Source organism: Mirounga angustirostris, unplaced genomic scaffold, assembly GCF_029215605.1.
Source record: "Mirounga angustirostris isolate CCGP_5_RB_7025 unplaced genomic scaffold, mMirAng1.0.hap1 SCAF_5, whole genome shotgun sequence".
NCBI lineage: Eukaryota > Metazoa > Chordata > Mammalia > Carnivora > Phocidae > Mirounga > Mirounga angustirostris.
In genome coordinates, this window is record NW_026991713.1 from 24,894,193 (window position 1) to 24,919,038 (window position 24,846).

General features: G+C 41.3%; 1 protein-coding gene and 1 long non-coding RNA gene across 12 annotated transcripts in view; one reads left to right on the plus strand and one right to left on the minus strand.

Annotated features, from left to right (window-relative positions):
- Positions 1–1,068: 1,068 nt before the first annotated feature.
- On the minus strand, positions 1,069–14,281 carry LOC135364399 (uncharacterized). Its single transcript, XR_010411388.1, has 3 exons — positions 14,077–14,281; positions 9,916–10,051; positions 1,069–2,827 (listed from the first exon to the last, which is right to left on the minus strand). It is a non-coding gene; the product is annotated as an uncharacterized LOC135364399 (long non-coding RNA).
- An 82-nt stretch (positions 14,282–14,363) lies between these two features.
- The window catches only part of NTN4 (netrin 4), a 127,983-nt gene continuing 117,500 nt past the window's right edge, over positions 14,364–24,846 (plus strand). For 5 of the 11 annotated variants that reach the window (XR_010411387.1, XR_010411386.1, XM_064590770.1 and 2 more), the window contains exons 1-2: positions 14,367–14,867; positions 17,665–18,194. Coding sequence is in view for 9 of the 11 variants with exons in the window: in XM_064590770.1 (XP_064446840.1) it covers positions 14,813–14,867; positions 17,665–18,194 (585 nt within the window). In the remaining 2 variants the exon portion in view is untranslated. Of the gene's footprint in view, positions 14,868–15,185; positions 15,338–17,664; positions 18,195–24,846 lie in introns of those variants that run through there. The other 6 variants (XM_064590773.1, XM_064590771.1, XM_064590772.1 and 3 more) reach the window with 4 other exon arrangements.

The following is a 24,846-nucleotide window of genomic DNA, read 5'->3' on the forward strand; positions in this document are numbered from 1 at the left end:
CAACCCAACAAATGTGAGTAGTAGAACAGAATCGAGTTGCTGGTATTTGAGGTGAATCTGAAATTCTTTGGGGAGCTTAATATAATTAACAGTACCTCTAATAGAAAAAATATTCATGTAAACTTTGTTATCAAAAGGATGAAATGCTCAGATATATACTGCAAACAGAAAGCTATCTGATTTACCAAGGACTGGAACATTTATGTCAATATTAAGAAATTAAGAATGTGATTTCTTGGCAAAGGAATTGCTGTCTCAGTTGCAAGATGGCATTTTTCATTTATGACTCAAAAGGGAAGTCTGGAATACATGCCCCATGCCTAAGATACAGAATCTAGGTTTCCAGATTTGGGGGGGGGATGTTTTTAGCAAGTGCACCCTGCCACACATGAGAGCATCCAAAGCATCCAGAGGTACCTGAATGACTATACCTCACTGAAAGGCCACTTGTTAAACTATAACAGACATACCACCTGTTCCTTCAGAGGCCAATAAGTGATCTTTGAACAGGGTTGGAGTTAAAAAGTAAACCTATGCTTCACGTTTTTGCATTGTTGTAACTAAAATACTTACAAAAACTGACTTGACATAAATATGCAGTCAATGTTTGCTTCTAAGATTGGCTCAGTGTTTACATTTTAAAAGAAGAACACATTTGTTATGAAAAAGATTTTCCAAATAGTCTGATTGCTTTTGAAGCAGAGCCCTTAAAGCTGAAATACTATGTAATCAGCTGAACTTTCTGTACTGCAGTACTTTCCAACTTTACAACCATGAGTTTGTGGTATTTTACAGTGAAGACAGGCTCAGTTCAAAACACAAGATTACAGACGCTCTTTTTTAAGTGTTACATTGTTACTTTTTTCACCAAAAACTATCAATTCTCAAGAAGACTGATAAAGATAAAATCCTTGGTGGGGCACCTGGGTGGCTCAGTCAGTTGGGTGTCCGACTCTTGGTTTTGGCTCAGATCATGATCTCAGGGTCGTGGGATCAAGTCCCACATGGGGCCCCATGCTCAGTGTGGAGTCTGCTTATCCCTCTCCCTCTGCTCCTCCCCTCCCCTCACTTCCCCTCCCCATGCACTTGTGCACTCTCTCTCTCTCAAATGAATAAATAAAATCTTTTTTTTTTAAAGGTAAAATCCTTGGCAATAAGCTTTTTTTTTTCAATAGGCATGAGAGCATCATTCACAATATGGAAAAATCTCAGACTAGTGACGTGACTTTTTCTTCTGTGTTTCTGGCTCACTCCCTCACCCAGCTTTTCCTCTCATACATCCTTTTCATTGTTAGAAAGAGGTAATAGACAAAAACTAGAAACTTCATGAAAAGCGTATATGGAAATCTGTTTCCTACCATATAAGCTTTAAGTATAATTTAGCTTTTTATTTACTTTTCTGTTGTCTTGTTCACTGGTTGCTAAAAATGACTATAATTTGAAAAAGGTGAAAACGTAAGAATATAGATGACTTGAACAGATCAGTTTAATTGAGTTGACATTTATAGAATACTCCAACCAACCATAGCAGAATACGCAAGATAGACCACATCTGGGTCATAAAATATATCTTAACAAATTTAAAAGAACAGGAATCATACAAAGTACATTCTTGTACCACAATGGAATTAAGCTAGAAATAAATAACAAAAGGTTAGCTAGAAAACTTCCAAATATCTGGAAATTAAACAATATACCTCTAAATAACCCATGAGCCAAAGAAGAAATCTCAAGAGAAATTTAAAATATTTTGAATTAAAGAAAAATAAAAGTACAGTTTATCAAAATTTGTGGGACAGAGCAAAATCAGTCTGCTTAGAAGTAAATTTATAGCATTAAATGTGTATGTTAGAAAAGAAGAAAGATCTAAAATCAAAAGGTAAGCTTCCACCTTAGGAAACTAGTGAGAACAGTGAAATAAAACTGATTAGCAAGCACAGAAAACATTTTCAATTTTACATACAATCCAATCAAAGGAATGCAAATTTTAAAATACCACTTTTCACATACTGAATTAGGTAATTTGTATTTCTAAAATATAATATTGAGTTCTGATATGGATGAGATGAAACAGGCCCAATATATTAGTGCAACTTTTTTTTTTTAAGATATTATTTTTTATGAGGGAGAGAGAGAGAGAGAGAGAAAACAGGGAGAGGAGCAGAGGGAGAGGAACAAGCAGACTCTGAGCTGAGTGTGGAGCCCAAGTAGGGGTCGATTTCAGGACCCTGAGATCATAACCTGAGCTGAAACTAAGAGTTGGACACTTAACAGACTGAGCCACCCAGGTAGCCCTAGTACAAACTTTTTGAAAAAGAAATCTGGCAATGTGGCTTTAAACATACATTTTCTTTGTCCTAGTATTTCCATTTTAATGAATATAAAGAAATAATTCACAAAGATATTTATAAAAGTATTATTTAAAATAGCAAAAATTTGAAAATAGCCCAAGTGTCCAAATAGATGCAGCATTAAGTAGAACAAGGTATATGCACTCACTGGAACAGTATGTGATCATGAAAATTGATATTTTGGGAGAATTTCTAATAACTTAACAACAATAAGTGAAAAAGAGTATGGAACAAAAATTGTATGGCTAGAAATAAGATCAGAAAAAATGTGCCAACATGAAAACTAGTTTCTTGGGATGATGGATTTGCCCTTCTTGCTGCTTTTCTGTATTTCCCAAAGACCCCTGATGGACATGGTGGTTTTGCTCATGAGTTTTGGAGATCTGTGGGTTGGGGTATGGTCTTGGTTCTGCTGTGAGTCTCAATTCTCATTTGTAAAGTGAGGATGATGATTGAAGGTCTCTTCCTAGGTGACTCTGAGGATTGAAGAGAATGTATGTAGAGTGTTTAGCACAAGCCTGCCACACATTGAGTCCCCAGTAAATGCAACCCCCCGTGAGTGTGGAGGCCGAAGCAGGGCTCAATCTCAGCATCCTGAGATCATGACCTGAGCTGAAACCAAGAGTCAGCCACTCAACTGACTGAGCCACCCAGCTTCCCCTTCTCTATGTTTTTATTACCAAAACCAGAATTCTGTCCATGATAGGAATATCATGTATCCTAAAAATAATTAATAATTTTTAAAGAAGATTCCATCTTCTCTGCTTGCAATAAAACTTGCATTTACTCAAACATTCCTAAAGGAGGGAAGAAAGTGGAAAAATGATGTACTGTCCTTCATGATGATGAAATCTTCTATAGTTAGAAGTTTGGTTAGAAAAGTGCGGAAAAAAGTCCTGTCAAGATTTCAAGTTCATCCACATTTGCGTAGGGGGGTTTACTTCTATATACAACTCTACTTATCCCTTTGGATAATATACATATTCAAGACATTTATTTACTGATTGCAAGATATTTTGAGTCCATAAAGGGGCAAATGAATATCCTTTTGTGTACAAAAAAAAAAAAAAAGAAAAAGAAAACAAAAGAAAGAAAAGATACACTAGGAAACCTTAAGTGTATTTGACTCTGTGTATTTAAAATTGGTATACCCAGGGCCACACCAGTGAGATTGAGAAAAGAATTTGAAGCTACTGGCTTTAGCTACTTATTACCTCAAGTCTGCAGGTTTTATTTTGTTTTGTTTTTTCAGAGTAGGAGATAGTAATCTGTACTTCCTTCTTTTCCCCTGCTGGCTGGATGGGAGGCCAGAGAATATGATAGTTCCACAGAACAAATTTCTTATAGGGTCATTAGTAGACCGAGAGATCCCCTGATGCTTCAGGATTCTTTTTAATATAAATTTCAATGTTGTTTAAACAGTGTTAATGCAGTTCTCTATAGCTTTTTTTTAAAGGTTTATTTATCTATTTCAGAGGGAGAGAGTGGGGAGGGGCACAGAGAGAGGGAGAGAGAGAGAATCCTCAAGCAGACTCCCCCCGCCCCCCAGTGAGTGTGGAGGCCGAAGCAGGGCTCAATCTCAGCATCCTGAGATCATGACCTGAGCTGAAACCAAGAGTCAGCCACTCAACTGACTGAGCCACCCAGCTTCCCCTTCTCTATGTTTTTATTACCCAAAACAGAATTCTGTCCATAATAGGAATATCATGTATCCTAAAAATAATTAGTAATTTTTAAAGAAGATTCCATCTTTTCTGCTTGCAATAAAACTTGCATTTACTCAAACATTCCTAAAGGAGGGAAGAAAGTGGAAAAATGATGTACTGTCCTTCATGATGAAGAAATCTTCTATAGTTATGTTATAGAGATTAACTGCATGCATGAAAAAGTGCTTGGACTTCACCAGAATAATGAATATTTTTATATTACTTTTGTATTAACTTTGGCTTTAAGGTTCTAATTCCTCAAATTTAATAGGGAATATTTCTGTGAGTAGATAACATTTATAAATAGGGAAGATTTAAGGTAGAACATTGGAGGTGTTATTTTGGATTTTGCAGGAACATAAATGAACTTTTTATTGTAACCTTGGCTGTCTATGGACTTGCAACGTCTTTTACCACTTATTTGCAGGTTTTTAAAAGGCATTAATACCGGGGCATCTGGGTGGCTCAATTGGTTAATCATCTGCCTTTAGCTCAGGTCATGATCTCAGGGTCCTGGGACTGAGCCCCAAGTCAGGATCCCTGCTTAGCAGGGAGTTTGCTTCTCCCTCTCCCTCTGCCCCTTTACCCCTTTCCCTCTGCCTCTCTCCCCAATCGTGTTCTCGCTCTCTCTTACTTTGTGCTCTCTCTCAAATAAATAAATAAATAAAATCTTTAAAAAAGGCATTAATACCCAGAAGCTATTACCTTGAGCTCCAAAGATGTTGTTATGATTAGACATTGCATAATGAAGTTCTTCTGATTTTCCTAGTAACTGAATCTCTTTTCTAAGGTAAGGTCCAGGGCGCCTGGGTGGCTCAGTTGGTTAAGCGACTGCCTTCGGCTCAGGTCATGATCTTGGAGTCCCGGGATCGAGTCCCGCATTGGGCTTCCTGCTCGGCAGGGAGTCTGCTTCTCCCTCTGACCCTCCTCCCTCTCATACTCTCTGTCTCTCATTCTCTCTCTCTCAAAAATAAATAAATAAAATCTTTAAAAAAAAATAATAAGGTAAGGTCCATTATACTGAATTTAGGGTTAAAGCAGATGGTGTCATAGATTTGCCTTCTAAATTGCATTGTAATCTTGTGAGATTTGAAATAAAAATTTCCAGAAACATGTTTATGTTTGAAATTGCAGCATAATTCAGGGAAATTAAGGGAAATAAATATCCAGGGAAATTAAGACCTATAGTTGAAATCAAACCAGAAGCATAGCTAGCTTAAATAGCAGCTTGAATACATTGTCCTAGATTATTTATTTTGAAATCCCACCTATAGACAAAGGTTTTTTTTGTTTTTTTTTTTAATCATATTGCTCCTTTAGGAAATTGTGGGCTTTTTTCTTTTTTTATTTAAATTCAATTAGCCAAGGTATAGTACATCATTGGTTTTTGATATAATGTTCAATGATTCATCAGTTGTGTATAACACCCTGTGCTCATCACATCACATGCCCTCCTTAATGCCCATCACCCAGTTAAACCATCCCCCCACCCACCTCCCTTTCTGCAACCTTCTCAGTTTGTTTCCCCGGAGTAAGAAGTCTCATATGGAGGAAATTGTGGACTTTTTAAAAATGGTTTTCTAATATTTGTATAATAGTTTCTTTGATTTTAAGCTAAAGAGCCAGAAAAATTTAGTAGAATCTATGTGTTCTTGATTGCTGATGTAAGAGTCACTGGGCAAAGAGAAAGCTCAATCCCAATTCAGTCATTAATCCTAACTAGCTGTATAACTTTGAATACCCTGGAGTCTACTGTAAATAGGCTTTAGGTTTTAAATGTATAATCTCAATGGTCCTCAGTTTTTTCCATGTTGAAAAAGGAGATTGGCTTAAATAACTTCCAAGATCTTTCCTACACTAATGTTTTATCATGATAATTACAAATTATCTGAAGTTATAATGCTGATGGTAAATGTTCTTAAGATATTCTGCTTCTCTTGGGGATTTCTTTTCTGTTTATTGTTTCAACTGTATCTTTATGTAAATGATTCCTACACCTGTATCTGGAGACTTGACTCGCTCTGCTAAGCTCCAAAGCCAGGTTAACTGCTGGACGTGACTGGCCTGCCATTCTCTCTAAATCAACTTTTTCACAAAGCAGTTGGCCATCTCCTATCGTCCCACCTCCCAGACTAGCTACATTTCTTCATTCTCCTATTTCTGAAAAAGAAACTATCATTTTTTTCAACTAACCAGATTCAGAGCCACCAAGGCATTCTTTTTTTTTTATGTTATGTTAATCACCATACATTACATCATTAGTTTTTGATGTAGTGTTCCATGATTCATTGTTTGCGTATAACACCCAGTGCTCCATTCATTACATGCCCTCTTTAATACCCATCACCAGGCTAACCCATCCCCCCACCCCCCTCCCCTCTAGAACCCTCAGTTGTTTCTCAGAGTCCATAGTCTCTCATGGTTCGTCTCCCCCTCTGATTTCCCACCAAGGCATTCTTAACTTCTTCTGCCAACTCTACCATCAAATGGTTACAAAGTCCTGTCAATTCTTCATATTTTGTTTCTTCCTCAATCTCTCTTTTCTTCCACTTTCCCAGCACCACCTTGGTTTCAACCCAGCTCTTGTCATAGAGTAGCCCTTCACTCCTCTTCTAGGCCCTCTCTTTTCTAACCTATTATATGCCATATCCAGATAATGACAACTATAATGTAATTTCCCAAAACAAATCAGCCTGACTCACCAAAGCCTTTAACTGTTTGGTCTTAATCTACTCTTTCCTCCCCATCTCCCACTGATCCCCATGAATCCCTTCCCTTGTTGGATGCTACTCACTGTCCAGGAGGTACTTTGTATATTGTGAACATATAGGTGTGGCCTGTGCAGTTATGTGCCAATCACCAACGAGGCTTGCCCACACCTGCCACCACATCCATCCAAATCTATCCAATTGTTAGGACCCAGCTTAGTCCACATCCTCCACGTGGCTCTTCTCACCCCCTGAGCCCACGGTGTTCCACCTGCTGCTAACTGCCTAATTTATACGCCACTCTTCATGTCCTGCTTTATCATATTCTGCCTTAAGTTGTTCTATTTTTGAAATAAAAATGGAATCATAACAATTATATAGTGTTGCTAAAAGTTTCAAAGCCAGAGAACCAATCATCTCTAACATTTTGATCTATTCCATGCCTTTTTCATGTGTATATTTCCTATAGCTATAATTAAAGCATAAATACAATTGTGCTTCCAGGGCTTTTTTTTTTTTTTCCTTCCACTCAATATATAAGGGGAAAAAAATTTAGTTGAGGATAATACAGTAATGCAGGGGAGGATAGGGAGACAACTAACCCAGTTGGAAGGGTAGAGAGCAAAAAAGGAGGTATGACAGCAGTTTAACTGAATTTCTGAGGACCTGCCAGAGTTAGCCAGAAGGAGGAGAGAACAGGAGGCAAAGGCAGAAGGTGTGCCCAAGTAAGGGACATGGAGCACTGTTGTGCATCTCAGAGATGGCAGGTAGTTCACTGTGGGTGGCGCTAGAGAGCCTGTTGCAGGGAGCTAATACATCACAGAAGGTCCGGGTGCCAAGCAAGCAACATGAATACCCTCTGTCAGTGATGGGCAGCCACAGGATATGTTAATAAGTGCTTGGGGCAAATACATGGGTGAAATTGCTAACTTTTGATGACATATACAGCTAATTGTGTACTTAGTATTTAAACTCCTATTCTTTCTAATAGGAGCCTGATTTTGTTAAGGGTGGCAACAAGCCAAATTAAAATACTCATCTACCCAGACTTCCTTATGGTCTGGAGAAGCCACATAACCCAGTTCTGGACAATTAGATATAAGCAGGTATGCAAGGTTGCTGGGAAAGCAGACTTAGCTGGCCTATATCTTTTTTTCCGTCTGTCTTGCCTACAATGTGGACACAAGTCCCAGGGGTAGAGCAGATATCTTTCGACCATAAGGAAGAAAACTGTGCAAGTCCTGATGACTTTCTTGAGCACTCGTACTTGTCTTGGGCTGTATACCTCCTTGTATACCTTTTATCATGAGAAGAAAATCAATCTTAGTTTGGTTAATCTACTGAGTTGGGTTCATGCAACTGAATGTAATCCTATCTAATATCATATCATATCCATTTCTTGGAGATTGTTTTAAAGATTTTATTTATTTATTTGAGAGAGAGAGAGAGAGGGAAAGAGCACTAGCGGGGGCAGGGGACAGAGGGAGAGGGAGAAGCAGACTCCCTGCTGAGCAGGGAGCCCGATGTGGGACTCCATTCCAGATCCCACGACCCCAGGATCATGACCTGAGCCAAAGGCAGCCCCTTAAATGACTGAGCCACCCAGGCGCCCCCATTTCTTGGAGATTTGAAATGAGCTTAGCATCTTAAAGATGCTGAGAAGTCCTATTTAACTCTAATTTACTGTTAAGATTATTTGACAACAGAACTCTTCTCCCTCACAATATTTAGTGTATCTCACTGTAACATGAGTGTTCTGCAGAAGTCTGAAAAATGCTACTCTTTTTGTGTTGATCTAGTAGGTGAATAGTCATCGTGACATTCTATAGGATAGGGAATATAGGAGGAATAACATAAGTTAGGGCAGAAAAATGATGACTTTAGTTTTGAATGTGTTGAATTTGAGGTGTCTTAAGTAGAACTGTCCATTGACAGTTGGATATATAGCCCTGAATCTCCTAAGTGAGATTTGGAAATAAGCAGGTAGTTGGGGGTCAATAAACTGTGATTGTCGAAATAGAAAACATTCTAGGAGTACTTTAAACAATGAAGAAGTTTTGATCCTTTCTTTTAACTGCCTAGCTCTGCCACTTCTCTCAAAAAAGGCAATGAAGAAGACCCCACTTAAAATCAGACACACCAGACTTCAAATCCTAACTGGTTTGCTTACTTAGCTCTGTGACCTGGCTCAGGCATCTAACTTCTCTGACCTTCAGTTTCCCCATCAAAGAGTTGACAACTTAACCTTAGCGAGTTGTGAGAATTGTAACGTACTCCACACTGTGCCTGAAAATTTTAGCTGCTCCATCAATGCTAAGGTCCTTCTCCTTCCAGCTAGAGAAGATCGGTTGCCTCATAATTTCATTTCCTGTGTGATGCTTTCATAGACGTGATGCAACATTTAAAATTAAGCCAGGGCAACGATTTAGCTTCTGCCTATTAAATATCTCTATATAACTTGAAGATAAAATTCCAGGGCAGGTCAAAAGAGATTGCATGTACATGATGGATTTGTGTTTTACTATTGTATGTACTTAAGAAAACTTAAAGTGCTTCCTGGGTCTTGCTCTTGTCTACTACTTCATAAATATTAGCTCGTTTCATATTAACAATAATCTTATTAGGTGCTACTGTTATTCCCATAGGGCAGATGAAGAAATGGTTGCACGGACGGGTTATTTATTTATCATTGCCCGTAGTCACACAACTACTAGCTGTGTGAGCCGGCTCACACCTGGGGCATCAGGCCAGTCCATGCTCCTAACCACTACACCATTACACAGAAGACACGAATAAATAAAAGGAATCACCCATATTGTTCACTCTTCTTTCATCCTCATGCAGCCTTTAGTCATTGTTGCTTTGTCTATTTTCTTACATTTAAAAGAACAGTAATTTGTCTCTGAGCATCTCTTTATCACTGTTAGGAATAGCAGTGTGTATGGAAAGTTTTAGTTAAGAGCTATTTAGAGGAAAAAGTATTTAAAATTTGTGTCAATGCAGTGCTGTCCAGGGTAGCTATCTCTGTAACAACAACACTGTTCTTGTTTGTTTGAACTTTCTAGGCTCCATATAATTAATTTAAACATGAGAGAGCATGCGTGCCTTTTTTTTTTTTTTTTTTTTTTTTTTAAGAAAACTACTGCTTACCTTCCTCGAAGAGCACATGTAGTTTCAAAGGCTCTCACTCCCTTCCTAGGAATGAGCTGCTGTAGCCAGGAAGCACAGGAGGCTTGGATTAAAGCTTAAGGAAATTCCCAAGATGATGTTTTTAAAGGGCATAGACCTAGGTAGGAAACAAAATACAGGCTTATTTCAATGGAAATAATTCTCCATTTAATTTTCTCCCAACAGTCTTCTAGGTCCAAGAGAGATAAGATCGTATTCACGGAAAATTGATGGATAAACAATGATTTCTTTAAAAAAAATCTGAAAGGGGTGCCTGGGTGGCTCAGTCATTAAGCGTCTGCCTTCGGCTCAGGTCATGATCCCAGGATCCTGGGATCAAGCCCCGCATTGGGCTCTCTGCTCAGCGGGAAGCTTGCTTCTCCCTCTCCACTCCCCCTGCTTGTGTTCCCTCTCTTGCTGCGTCTCTCTCTGTCAAATAAATAAAATCTTAAAAAAAAAAAAATTTTTTTTTTAAATCTGAAAACCCATGTCCGATCTCCAGTGTATATTTACTGGATGATCTAAATTTGGCACTTACATCTTTCACATCACTTTCTCTCTCTGTAAATGCATGCAACTATTCCTGTTCCCTCCCACACCTTGATGCTTCAAGGATAAATGAGATCATGTTTATAGTTCAATGAGGAAAGATACTAGGTATCCTAAAAATATCACTATTGCAAAGTTCTTTCTTTCCTTGGAAATGTATAGTAATACCACATGTATACAGTGTTGTTGAAGAATCAAATTTTTCCATAGAAGTGATTGTTTTTTTCAGAAAATAGATATTTATCCCATTCAGGACTAACAGTTTCTTTTTAAATTTTTAGCCATTTTTCCAATTTTCCTATTTGAACTTGTTGATTTTTTCTTTAAATTAATTAATTAATTCTTTTAATTAATATTTATTGAATGCTTACTACCTGCAATGTAGGTAATTAATAGAACTCTTTCCTTCTGATTAAACAAAATGTATTTTATCTTTTATCAATGACCCTTCATCCATATAATTTGCTTCAAGGATAATATCAGCCAACACCACAAAGCTGCTAATGCATTTTTAAGCTACAGAAATATAAGCCCTAGACCTAAGTTAAGGGAACTACTAGTTCTTATTCTACACCAATCCAGATAAACCTGGACTTGAGTCCTGGATGCATAGTAGAAGAACAACATTGATAAACTGTAGTATATCTGAAAGGGGGTGACTAAGGTGGTGGAAGCTGTAGAAATCAAGCCATATGGACAATTAAACGAACACTTGCGGAAGAGAATAGTTAAGCGGAGCAATAAAATGTGACTTCAAATCTCTGAATACCTATCAGAAAAGATATTGGACCTACTCTGCATAGTCGCAGAAAAGTAAACTATAAACATAGGTAGAATTGTAAGAAGAGAGATGTCACAGTTAAATAAAACTCTACCAAAAATGAAAAGGGCTGCCTTTGAGGATTTTGTTTACTGAGATTTCTAGAACAGAAACTGGATGACTATTGGACAGAAATTTTTGTGGAGAGGTTTCTTATGGGGTGAGAAGTTGGGCTCAAAGATCCCTAAGGTCCCCTCTGATGCTGAATATCCTATATTCCATTAGGAACCTCACTCACTGTGATAAGTTATAACAGAGTGACACCTTTTCAGTCTTTTGGTGCTTCGCCTCTTCACTAAAAGGCCTCACTCAGACTGCTGTGTGGTTTTTTTGTCCTTATGGCTACTTTTTATAGTTCTGTCAACAAGTTCAAATAGGAAAATGTCATCCCACTTCATTCTAATTTGTTACTTCTAATATGTTGTGGTCTAGGAAAACAGCATAACCAAACTTATTAACATCGCATGAATAATTTAAATGAACGTCTGAAGAGCTCTCCCATGAATAAGGTCTTTGGTACATGGACTTTTTGCCATCTATTTTAGTTCTTAAAGGTCCTTTTAGCTTTCTTCCAAGTTCTTGGGGGTATTCTAGATTTAATTTTCAAGTATGTGGCTTCTGGAAACTTGTTATTGAAATTCCGTAAGTTTGCTAAGCTTCCTACTAATTCATAAAATTAAAAAAGAAAATTCTGAATCCATTACTGAATTTTTCCAAAATAATCATAGGCAGTGATATACTCATCACTGAGCAAGAGTTTCCTTATGTAGATAAACTTCCCCCGGACAGCTTCTTCAGAATGGAAATAGAATTTATAACTAGACTATATAACCAAATGAAATTGATTAGAATGCTAACTACTTTTCTCTCCTGGAACGTATTGGTGTAAATGTACAGATTCCTTTAGAATGTGGGGAATCATTCTGATTTTATTGGTTTTCTTCTTAATCTTGTACTTATACATAGCAATAGTTTAAACATAACGCAAAAATATTTAATGAAAACTTATTATATAGCTAGCAGGTGCTCTCAGCTAAGAATAATGAAGAATATAAGATAAACATCTTATACTGAGTCGGTTAAAGCAGCTGCCTTCGGCTCAGGTCATGATCCCAGGGCCCTGGGATGGAGCCCCACCCGTGTCGGGCTCCCTGCTCAGTGGGGAGCCTGCTTCTCCCTCTCCCTCTGCCTGCTGCTTCCCCAGGTTGTGTTCTCTCTCTCTCTTTCTGTCAAATAAATAAATAGAATCTTAAAAAAAAAAAGAAAAACATAATAATGTTTTATATAAACTAAGTATGAAAGACTACTTTGCCATTAAGGAACTTAATGTCTTGTTAAAGAAACAACCAGTTATAGAGCAATCAAGGAAGTATCTTATCCAGGCAGGATTGGCACAGATAGTAAATGTTTTTGAAATCTGTAATGAGAAATGGAATAGTTCTGCCTCAATACAGCAGACTCAGAGGTTAATAATAAATGTGCTCTTTCTTTAATTTGCTTTGGCCATTAGGTTAATATCGGTGCCATGCTATTATAATTTCCTATCATTTATTTGGTAAAAAGAACAATTTGGAGAGGTGTTTCAGTGACTCGATGGGAGCATATCCATAAGATATGAAGAAAACCCCAACACTGCCAATATTTGAAAACTCAAAGGGTTTATTTCCTAAAGTGTTATAAAAACTGCTGTCCCGTACCTTTTGCCACTCCTCAGTATTGGCCAGAGGAATAATTTTAATATCTCCCAAATGGATGAAGCGGACTTCATCCCAGTTCTTCTTGGGAGACACAAACTTCTTATATATCCCCAGGTGAGTCATGAAAAATGTGTACTTGAGACCCTAAACTCTGAATTGCCATCATCAGTAACACACAACTGAATGGTATCTGTAATGTAGTTAATTTTCTGGGAAATATTCAAAGGCACAAAATGAACATGGCAATACAGCCTTCTACTTAACTTTTGCCTATCCTCCTGGATGTGTGCTTAGAATTATATTTTCATGGAACTTGCAGATGTCCCAGACTCAAGTGCTATTTAATCTCCTTCCATAAGCAGAAGTCCTGAGCAATCCTATCCACAATTAGCTGCTTCTGGTTGCTATTAAATTGCCCCCCGTAACTTATTTCACAACATTTTTGTTTCATAGCACAACACATTCTATATGGAGTGAGAGTGCTTGGAAAGACCAAGTTCTCTTTGTCATGCCCCTGCCTCTAGACAAGGATGTTTTACACTGCCCATTAGCCAATCCTGTGACCCTTTCCTTTTAGCACCTTGAGTTTGAATTAGGGAAGACCTTTTACATCAAAATGGATACACCTCGGATAAAGTAAGCATTGATTGTTTAGCCCGGATGCCCTCCCCCGCACCGCTCCCCCCACCAAAGCAGCGGAGAAGCCGCGAAGGCCACTTAGCAGTTCGTGCGCTTTCCAAAGCCCACGACCCGGAGCTGTGTTGGGGGTTCCTTTCCTGGACCGTGAGACTCCGGGAGAAGGGGTGGCGGAGATGGGGAGTGGAGGGGAGGGTTTGTTTTGCTGGGGGATGTTGGAAGTAGGCGCTAGCCTGTTTCGCGGTTTTTTAAGCCCCTTGGCATGCCCTGACCTGATCAAGAGGGAGTCAACTGCTCTCTGGAATGTTCCGGGAGAAGATGGGAGCCTGCTCCCAGAAGAGGCCTGTGGGTGCTGGAGGGCACCAGGGGGGTCACGCAGGGAGACGCAGGGCAAGCGCCGGGAGGGGCACGAGGGAAGCTGGGGGCCGACGTGACCCGTACCCGCGGGCGCTAAGGCGGGCGGAACGAGCTGGTAGCGAGGCTTCGGGGGCGGCCCGTGGGACCAGGAGACCCCTCCCCGGGCGCGGCGGCGGTGGTGGCGGCGGCGGCGGCGGCGGCGGCGGCGGCTACCCGGCTGCGCAGGCTGCACCGCCCCGGCTGTCAAGCGAGCGCGGGGGGCGGGCAGGAGGAAGGGGTGGAGGTGCAAGGGGAGGAGGGCTGGCACCGGAGCGCCGCGGTGTCGGTGCAATAAAAATGCATCCCATGGAACTGCCCATGGAGAAGGACGGGACCGAGACGCGGCAGCGAGAGGAGGTGGTAAAAGCGGAGGAGGACGCCCAGGAGGCAGCGGCGGCGGCGGCGGCCGGGAAGTGAAAGGTCTCGCAAAGTTCAGCGGCTGCTGCGGGCGCCGAGCCCGGGGCTAGCGGCGGAGGAGCCCGCGGGACCGCTCCGCAGGGGCTGCGCGGCCAGGCCGGCTATGGTCCGGGGGCTCCCGTCGCCCCCGAGGTGCCCGGGTCCCTCCAGGCCGGTGCGCGAGGGTCACCCCACCGCCCGGCGCGGCCCCGGCCCGCGGCTCCCGGCAGCCGGCGCCCACTGACCGAGCCTGGCGCCCCAGGAGGGGGAAGAAATAAAGAGCCCCAGTTCTTCCTGAGGACTGTTGGCGCTTCATCCCACAACCGAGAGGGCTCAGCTCCCTCGCGCACCCGCCCGGCCCGGGTCCTCCCGGCTCGTCCCGGCCATGGGGAGCTGCGCGCGGCTGCTGCTGCTATGGGGCTGCTCGGCGGTGGCCGCAGGTGGGTGGTGACGCTGCTGGGCCCCCACCCCCTTTCCCTCGCGCTTTCTCTTCCCCACCTCGGGACTCGGGGGTGCAGGGGAGAGCGGGCTGGGAGCGCCAAGCTCTGCTCCCGAGGATGAAATGAGTGGCCATGTTCCGCCCCTTTTCCCCGGGTCTCTGCCGTTTAAAATACTATTGATTTTTTTGCAACTGCGATTACACATGCCCTTGGATAACCCGATATCCGGGGTGCGTCCTGCCGGAGATACCACGACCTTGGTTTCTTTCTCGGTTTGGGCTTGTAAAAAACTGCCTTTCCACTTTGTGAGGGAACAAAGGACGAAGCTCGCCATCCCCCGGCACTTCATGGCCTGAGGAATGATGGGGAGGGATGGCCCAGCGACCCTGGGCGCGCGTGGGCCGCGGCTGCTCTCTCGTGGAGAGCGATCGCCCTAGTCCCCGACCTCATACTGGGCACGAAGGAACCAGGTAGGGACACCTGGGCGGGGTGTGTGCCCTTTCACCGCGGCAGTGGCTGGAATGCAGTGAGACCCCGGGCTGGGACGATAGGTGATCATCCTGGGTTGCACGAGCTGGCTGGCCGCCCCTAGGGAATTGGTACCCTGGCTGAGGCTCCGTGGGAGGTCGGAGGCGGGTCTGCTCCCTGTCTCGGTAACTGGACGACCGGCAGAGGCGTCGTCAGAGGCTCTCTCCCTCCTACTCCCAGCCCGGCTTTCCTGGGCTGTCCTTGGCCACCCGTTCCTAGGGCGCCGTTTCTAAATTCGGGAGCCCCCCTTCTGTTCCTCTCCCTCCCCCTTGCGGGTCACCTGGTTTCCAGTTAGGTGTAAGTGCAGCTCAGGGTGTGAAGGGGAAAGAAAGTGAGGGATTCAGCCATCCAATCTCTCAAACGTTTCTCGTTTGCTCTAGAAAGGGGAGTGTGGGCTGGAGGGACGGACTGGTGGACAGAGAGCATTGGCGCACCGTACCTTCCCTTCGGCTTCGGCCACTCTGCCCTCAGGGACGCTGGCACACAGTAAAGCAAAGTTTTAGAATCTTCACCCCAAACCAGGCAGGCTCAGGAACATCCTTCCTATTCTTGGATAGTTACTTCTTAAGGGATCGCCCAAGTATTTTGCCCACTAATTATTTATCTGGCTCCCCAATCTTTTCTGTACTTACTACTTCCCAGGCATTTAAAATGATTCAGTACTTTCCCCAAGGAGCCATTAGAGGTCTAAGATTTTACCTTAATTCTTCTTAGGGATGCACCCCTGCCTGCATTTATGCATGCTCCCCCAACCACAGAGTGAACTTTATTAAACCTTTCCCTTTTCAAACCATGTTATAGCAAAAACAGGCAAGCAATCAAGAGGTTGTAAATAAATATCACAAGGCAAGTGTTTCAAGTCAAAAATACTTGTACGGGCAGTATATGATTTTCCCCGAAATGCTTTGCAGGTGAGTCATAGCCCATTGTGTGTTTGGGTGATCCTGGCCACAAGCAACTGTTGCTCCAGTTAATCAGAACAGTGGCAAACAAGAGTCCAGGCATAATGCACATCTGAAATTGACATTTAAAAAAAAATATATGCCTAAGGAAGCCCTTTCTCTTGGTTGCAGAGGCTATGTGGGGCTGGTGATTGTCAGTCAGCATGTGAAATGTCTCTGTTCTAGTCTAAGCTGTCATTTGGCTTCTCCAATAGCACGGTGATAACAGTTCAGGGGTGCTCTCCCTTAAGAAGCAGAAACGTTCAATTAGCCAGAATTTGGGGTTTGACTTCCTTTTCCTTCTTTCTTTCTCTGTTTTAACTTTTACAATAGATGATTTTGCTTAAGGTATTCATAATTAACATGACAAACCCAAATTAAAGGATTAAAATACGTAGTCAGCATGTTAATAAGTGGATAATGTTTATCATTTTAAGTATTTTTGAAACCTTAAAGTCTGTTGGACCTTTGTTTGGGTGGAAGCACATGTTTCTTTAAGAAGGTGTTTTAGTTCACAGATAATGTTTAAAGGTGCTCTTAGTGGCTGCCAGACTGTAAACATTCTCCTGTTAAGCAAACAGGCAACTACTATATAATCTGTCATAGGTAGAAGCACTCAAGAGGCAGAGAGCATGTCAAATAAGCTTTTCTGCCATTTGGCAGTTTAGAGAGTTTTTTTCTTAGTTATATTTACTCAATATTAAAAATAGATATTATGCCTCTGAGTTCCAGCGGTCTCTAGTTTTGCCTCCCTAAGTGAGATCCCACTGTATATTGATTAAATATCTCGTATTGCTTTTCCTAGGGAATTTGTCCCCTCACATTTTTGGATTAAAAATATAATAGAATAAAACATTTCCTCCTTGATGCATTCTAATAAGCACTTTAGATAATGCTAAGGACTCAAATTATATTTGAAAGACTAAATTGGGTGATCTTAAAAACATCATTGTTTTTGGGGATTATTTAAGTCATGACTTCAAAACAAACGCATATATTTCAAATACAGGGAATGTTTAGAAAGCAAAGTACTTAAAAGGTTTGGGCCCATTATCTCTCCCCCAGTGTTTCCATTTTCCTTCCTCTCACCCTTTATCTGAAGTAATTTCTCTCCCTTTATGTGAATTGTATATCTGGACATGAAATGCATGCTCACACACTGGTATAGACAGATGCACTATAAATGCAGAACAGTATTCATGCTCAAATTTGATAGAATGTCCTCTTTAGTGAAAGTCTTAAGCTCTTTGGGGATAACTTGACTGTTGAAGACAGAAGAGCTTTCCAGATGGGTTTGTCTTGAATAACATAGGCTTTCCCTTTCCCAGGACTGAGTGGAGTAGTTGGAGTGAGTTCCCGCTGTGAAAAAGCCTGCAACCCTCGGATGGGAAACTTGGCTTTAGGGAGAAAACTCTGGGCAGACACCACCTGTGGTCAGAACGCCACCGACCTGTACTGCTTCTATAGTGAAAACGCTGATCTGACTTGTCGGCAGCCCAAATGTGACAAATGCCATGCTGCCCAGCCTCACCTGGCTCACTTGCCTGCCGCCATGGCGGACTCATCCTTCAGGTTTCCTCGCACGTGGTGGCAGTCTGCTGAGGATGTGCACAGAGAAAAGATCCAGTTAGACCTGGAAGCTGAATTCTACTTCACTCATCTAATTATGGTGTTCAAGTCCCCCAGGCCAGCAGCTATGGTGCTGGACCGGTCCCAGGACTTTGGGAAGACATGGAAGCCTTACAAGTACTTTGCAACTAACTGCTCAGCTACGTTTGGCCTGGAAGATGATGTCATCAAGAAGGGAGCTATTTGCACTTCGAGATACTCCAATCCTTTTCCATGCACCGGAGGAGAGGTAAGAACCCACGTTTAACTCTACGCTATAAGTAAGGTAGAAAAATGTTACCAGCCCACATTTTTTTTAAAGCATGAAGGTGTACTTGTAGCAACATGAATGAAATTAGAATTTTTCGTGAGCTTTATTTGTCATAAATTATTTCTCACCCTTAGATATGGTTGTGTAGTCATTTTCAAGCAGGTTGTCCACTGGCTGGGTTTGAGCTGGAATTCTAAGGTTTTAATTTTCTTAATTTTAAGGAAGAGTAGACACACGGCATCATCACTATCCTCAAGGTTTAAAGGCTAATGATTTCTTCGGTTAGCGGGACTACTTACTGTAATTCTGAAGGAACAAGAGTTACGGAGACAGCGTGTTCCTGGAGTCCATGCATGCTGGGTATCTTCCTGAAACTGTTAACATAAATAGGAAGTAAATAAAACTAAAGCCAAGGGAGAAAAAAAGTCTAAACAGAAGGATACTTTTGTATAACAGTGGAGTTTTATTGTTAAGATTACAAGAATGCATAGCAAACAGATGAGGGTACTGTGTTTTAAGATACAAAAGTTCTTTTTGGGACTCACAGTTGCAGTTTAGGGACTTCTGTCTACCCTGGGCCCAAAACCACCTCAACCTCATTTTGCAAAACAGCCTCATTAGCTACTAGTCCAATTCCTGTATGGAATGTTTTCTCCTTGTTTCATATTTTCCCTTCCCTAAAGGGAAAACAGGTCTTTTTAACTTATATGGATATACCTAGAAAGTCCCCCCTCCACCTCTGCCTAGCATTATGAAAACATTTAGAGAAAACTAAATTAAGTGAAATCAGATTAAGAGAATAAAATACCATCATGTAGATCAAGAAATATGGATTCAGACGTGTGCCTGGATGGCTCAGTCGGTAGAACTCACTCAGAGTCATGAGTTCAAGCCCCATGTTGGGTGTAAAGCTTACTTAAAAAATAAAATAAATAAAATCATGTTGATTCAGAAAAAAAGAGAAGAGAGAATATAATCTTTCTAATTCTGGCACATGTTGTGAACACACAGACTAAATAAGTGGTTCTCAAGTAGGGGTGATTTTGCCACCCCCTGGACCCTTCCAGGGGACATATAGCAATGCCTGGAGACATTTTTGCTGGGGGGAGGGACACTACAGGCATCTAGTGGGTGGAGGCCAGGGATGCTGCTAAACTTCCTACAGTGCACAAGACAGTACCACTCCCCACTCCCAACAAAGAATTCTTAGCCCCACATGTTAATAGTACCAGGGCTGAGAAAGCCTGGACTATGTGTGAGGCTTATGTCCAATGTATGTAGTACAATAGCTACAAAGACTAAGATGAACTCTCTTCTAGTAGTCCTTTGTATTAGTATTCACTGGCTTCCCAGATGATTGTACTTAGTAAACATTTATTGAGCCCCTACTATGTGCTAGGCACCGTAGTCAATGCCACTAATTCTGCCTTTGGTTTGGAGGGAGGGGTGCTTGCGAGGGGCCTAATGAAAAAACTGTTTGGGAACTTCTTCCCCCTACTACCAAAGTCACATATGGACTTTAGCCATATTATCCAGATACTTCTTCTGTGTGCTCTCTGCGGACCAGGCCCAGTGCTGCTGGCAAGGAAACCAAGCAGGACGTGGCACGAACAGCACACAGATGATCTTCCTGGTCTCTAAAGTTGGCGCCTGGGGGGCTCAGTCAGTTAAGCATTCGACTCTTGGTTTTGGCTCAGGTCATGAGCTGAGGGTCGTGAGATGGAGCCCTGTGTGGAGTCTGCTTGAGATTCTCTCTCTCGTCCTCTGCCCCTCTTGCTCATGCTCTCTCTCTCAAATAAATAAATAAATCTTTAAAAAAAAAAAAATTAAAGCTGGCTACATAGTGTAAATCCTGTGCACCCTGTCATGTTGGACATTTTTAAAGATACCAGGACAGGAGAGAGACGGATAAGTTAGACTCATTGTTTTCTCATGTGGAGAACACTTTGTGTTGCAAACAAATGAATGGCTTGAACTCTCAGATTGCTTTGGAATTAATCCACGTGCTCATATCGGTTCCCTACATCTCAGTGCTATTGGGCCATGTGTATCTATGAAGTTGCAAAAATACAGTCTTTCAGTAACCAGATGACAGGCATGCTTGCTTAGCAAATATCACATTGAATGTATTACGGTGGCCCAGCAATTACTTAGAGATAACTAAAGTAACATTTATTTAACTTAGAGTGGAAGCAAAGTCTTATCTTCTTTAGAGCCAAACTACTTATTGTCATCAGTGCTTATTACATCAAATTTCAAGCAGAGAGAGACTAAAATTTATGTTATTTTGCCTTTTATATCCAGTTTTAGTTACCTTTTATATCCAGTCAAATATTTTTTTTTCATTGTAGCTGTTATTTCAGTAGACTTATAATTCAATGACAAGAAAAAAAAATCAGGAGCCATCTGGTTCCCTCTAGAGTATTTTTGCAAGTATACAGCAAACCATCATAGAATTTCTTCCCTTCAGAGCACAGGTTTGGGAGTGAATCTTTCCCTCCCGAGTTGGAGAGTAGAAGAGAGTCTTTCTCAAAGATAAGGATGAGAGGACACCTCCCTGGAGGGGATTACTACCCATGTCTCCTGTGTTGCTGTGTAATATAAGTTAGTGCTGAGCCACAAATTAATTTTGCAGTACAACTCTCTATCTCCTATCTCCATCTTTGGAAATTGATCAGAAAAATAAGCCAATTACCCTAGGGTCAAGTAAGTCATCTCAAATTTCATTTATTGCTTATTTATAATATCATAGACCTGTATCTTCCCCCATTCAATGTAAGACTTCTTAGGACTTCTCTAGGTATCATCCTACTACTCAGGCTAACATAAATATATCCCAGACTCAATTTGTTTCCATTATTCATTCCAAAATACTTCTTTGGGCTTTTAGGGCCTTAGAGAGACCTGCAGCTTCATGTCAAAGAAATCAGATACCTCCATCTTAGGAGTTGAAGGCACCAGTCGTCTGAAAGAGGACTTTTAAAAAATATGGGCCCCAGTGGGGTGTGTGGGTGGCTCAGTCAGTTAAGCATCTGCCTCCAGCTCAGGTCATGGTCCCAGGGTCCTGGGATTGAGCCCCGAATCGGGCTCCCTGCTCTGGGGGAAGCCTGCTTCTCCCTCTCCCACTCTCCCCGCTTGTGTTCCCTCTCTCGCTGTCTCTCTCTGTCAAATAAATAAATAAAATCTTAAAAAAAAAAAAAATACGGGCCCCAAAAGCTACCCGGAAGAATACTCTTTAAAGTTAAAATCAAAATTAAATCTGCCACACAACAACTTCCTAAACTGGTCAGCAGTTACAATGAATGGTTCTCCTACAATGTGTCTCCTTTGCAGGAGAGGAAACTAAGGCTCAGAGGTGCAGCGATTTACCCAACAACATTGCATTAGTTAGTTATATGGCAGAAGCAGGACTAAATCATGGGTCTTCTGACTGTAAGTCTAGTGTTTGTTCCACAAAACTATATTCTCTCATCATTATCGACTCCCAAGAACTGCTCGCAGAAAGATGTCTGCATATCTCTCTTCTTACTCACTCTGTCACAACAATTTGGTACTCATTTGCATGTGACATGAAGGTGAAAAAGGCAGTACTGAAGAGCTTTCTCCTGAGCAGGAGTGTCCTCTAAGATATCAGTGGTGTTCTGGGAATAAAAGTTTCCATGACCAAACTAGGTTGGGAAACCCTGAGTGGGTTTAGCAAAATTAACATTTGTAAATACATAAATGTTCTCATTATGTTCAAATGTTCTCAAATGTTCTCATTGTTCCCAAGTGGGAAATATAGGATGTGACATCCCAAACTTACTTACCCAACAGAACCCTCTTTTTGCAGAACTCCAATTACTAGCTTTCAGAACCCCAGAGATCCACAGATCACAAGTTGGCAGTGCTGGGGTGGAGGTATTAATCCTCCCCAAATCCTGGTAAAAGGACAGATGGGGGAGATGTTGTTCAAGGGGTACAAAGTTTCAGTTATGCAAGATGAATAAATTCTGGAGATCTAGTGTACAGCAATGTGACTATAGTTAACAATACTTCCTTGTAATTTGCTAAGAGGGCGTATCAAGTATTCTTACCATACATATGCAAAAAAGTGGTAACTCTCTGAGTGATGGGTATGTTAATTAACTTGAACATGGTGATTATTTCACAATGACGTGTACATCAAATCGTCAAATCATACTCCTTAAATATATATATATATACTTCTCAATTTTCACATATACCTCAATAATTTTTAAAAAGGCACAGAGAGGCCTGGTGCTTGGCATGGTTCAACATCAAGGCTCTATGCCTGTTGGGGGCTTAATCTTCTACTTAGTTGGAGCAGTAGGTAATAATAACTTTAAAGCTGAAGATGAGAGGTTAGTTAGGCTTTTGGGGAGATTCAGAGAAATACCCAGATACCCCCTCTGGGTACAGAAAACAGAAGTGAGGAGATGCAGCAAGTCATTTTAGGCTCTGCACAGTGAGGCCTCATGCAACGGGAGTTTCAGTTGTCACTGTTCAGGAGACAGCAATGTTCCAGTGACCCCACAGTACCTCTAGGGTGATGGAGTCATCATCTGCTTAGAAGTGCGCATTGCTGCCCCTTGCTCTATTAACTTGTTGCTAGAAGAGCTCTATTCAAAATTGAATAGCAACCAACCAAACCACACAGATTTTTTTTTTCCTCTGGGGCACTATGAATATAAAACATTCAAAGGGAGGCAGCCGCACAGAGAAGCCAAGAACAGAAGAAAGCTGGTCTCAAATGAAGCCCCAGGGAAGGATTGTGTCAGCCTTATTTGCCTCTGTATGCCCAGCATGTAAGCACATTGCCAGGATCACAGTAGGCATCCAGTAAATCTGTAACTGAATAAACGAGTGTGAACAGATGAGAGAGATGACAAGTAAGAGAATATCCTTAAATGGCACGGAGGGAGAAATGAATACAAGCCTTGGGTATGGGGGGATAAGATTCAGAAACCCTGGTTAACATGGAGAAGCTGAACTGGTAAAAATATGAGATAAGTTGTGGTTGGGGAAAGGCAACTGAGGACCTTAAATTATGTTTATTCTTTCATCTGTTCATCAAATAATTTGGGGGCTGTTAGGTGTCCAATACCATTCCAGGTGCTGGGGATATGGTGGTGAACCAAAGAAATAAAAGTCCCTGTCCCCGCGAAGCTTAGGTACTAGGGAAGGGGGATGGAGGGAGCACAGAGAACAAATACTTAAGTAAAATATACAGTATGTCAGAGTGTGATAAGGACCAAGAAGAAAATAAAACAAGGTAGAGGATAGGGAGTGCTAGCAGGGAGGGCTTGCTGTTCCTGAAACAGATTGAAGGATTCGTGTTTGGTGGAATAGTCAAGAATTCTGAGGTCCTGGCAAGTTTCCTGAGCGAACAAAATCTATAATTAAGGGTCCCGTGTCTTTCAATCTGTAGATATGGAAAAATGAAGTTGTGTATGACAACGACAAACATCGATAAAAATCCCTCTTGCTAGTGTTTCTTAGAATGAGAGCATTTGAAAAGGAACCTAAATGTCATCAATGGAAAAACACATGACTGATGAGTAATCTGAAGCCTAAAGGGAGTTAAATGACTTGTCTATAATTACTCAGCTGAAATCCGTGTTTCCTGACTTTTAGCCCGGTGCTATTTCCACTATACTAGTCTGAAATTCCTTTGTCCCAAGTCAGGTGGTGTGAAAGATACAAAAACAATATACATTCCTTTCTTTCGCTGTCCTTAACAATCCACTGGGTAAGAGCTTAAACACGATCATTGGGGGGCTGATTTATTAAATAATATGAGATGGTGCTTGATTAATTCCCAGATACATTGTGCAAATAATATGCCTTTCAAAATCTGAGCACTCATTTGTCTCTTTGAAGGATGTCTCTTTGGCCATAGAAAAGAATACATTTTAATACCTTGTGGTAAAGTCACTGGCACAAGTGTGCAGAAAATGATTAATTACTTAATCAGGTTTTTGCAGGTATTTACATTTACAATATGCTAAGCAATATTTAGGCTTTTAGCTGAAAAGATAAAGTAATACATGAGTCGGAATGCTTTCTCTTTGGCTAGCTACTTGTTCTCTTCAGTCACTGAAATCTGCTTGTGCCTACTTTTGCCGCAGCAAGGGCCATGAGTCATGGGGGCACCTGGTACCCATGTGCCAGGCATTCTGTAGCATGTACCATACCCCTTATTCTCACAAGAACCCTGGGAGTTGGGTCCAGTATTAACCCCATTCTACAGAAAAAGAAATGGAGACTTAGTGAGTCCGAGTAACTTGGTCAGACTCAAATAAGCAATGAGCCAACCCGTGCCAGAGCTGGGATTATTGGCTTGTCTTAAAATTATTTATATGATTAAGTTTTTTTATAACTAAATTTTTTTTTAAAAAGTAAACTAGCTAGTAACTGCTTTAAGGAATTTTTCTAACAAAGTTATTCATCCAGTGTATTAATGTTTTGCTTTCAAGCATATTCCTAGCTATAATTTTGTTGCACTTCCTTGAAAATAAAATGTTGTATATATTTGTTTAGAGTGTTTCGATTCGCCACACCCTGGGGATACTCCCTTCCTGTAGGGGTGCGGTTAGAGATTTATAACAGTGTTCTTCAAAAAAAGAGC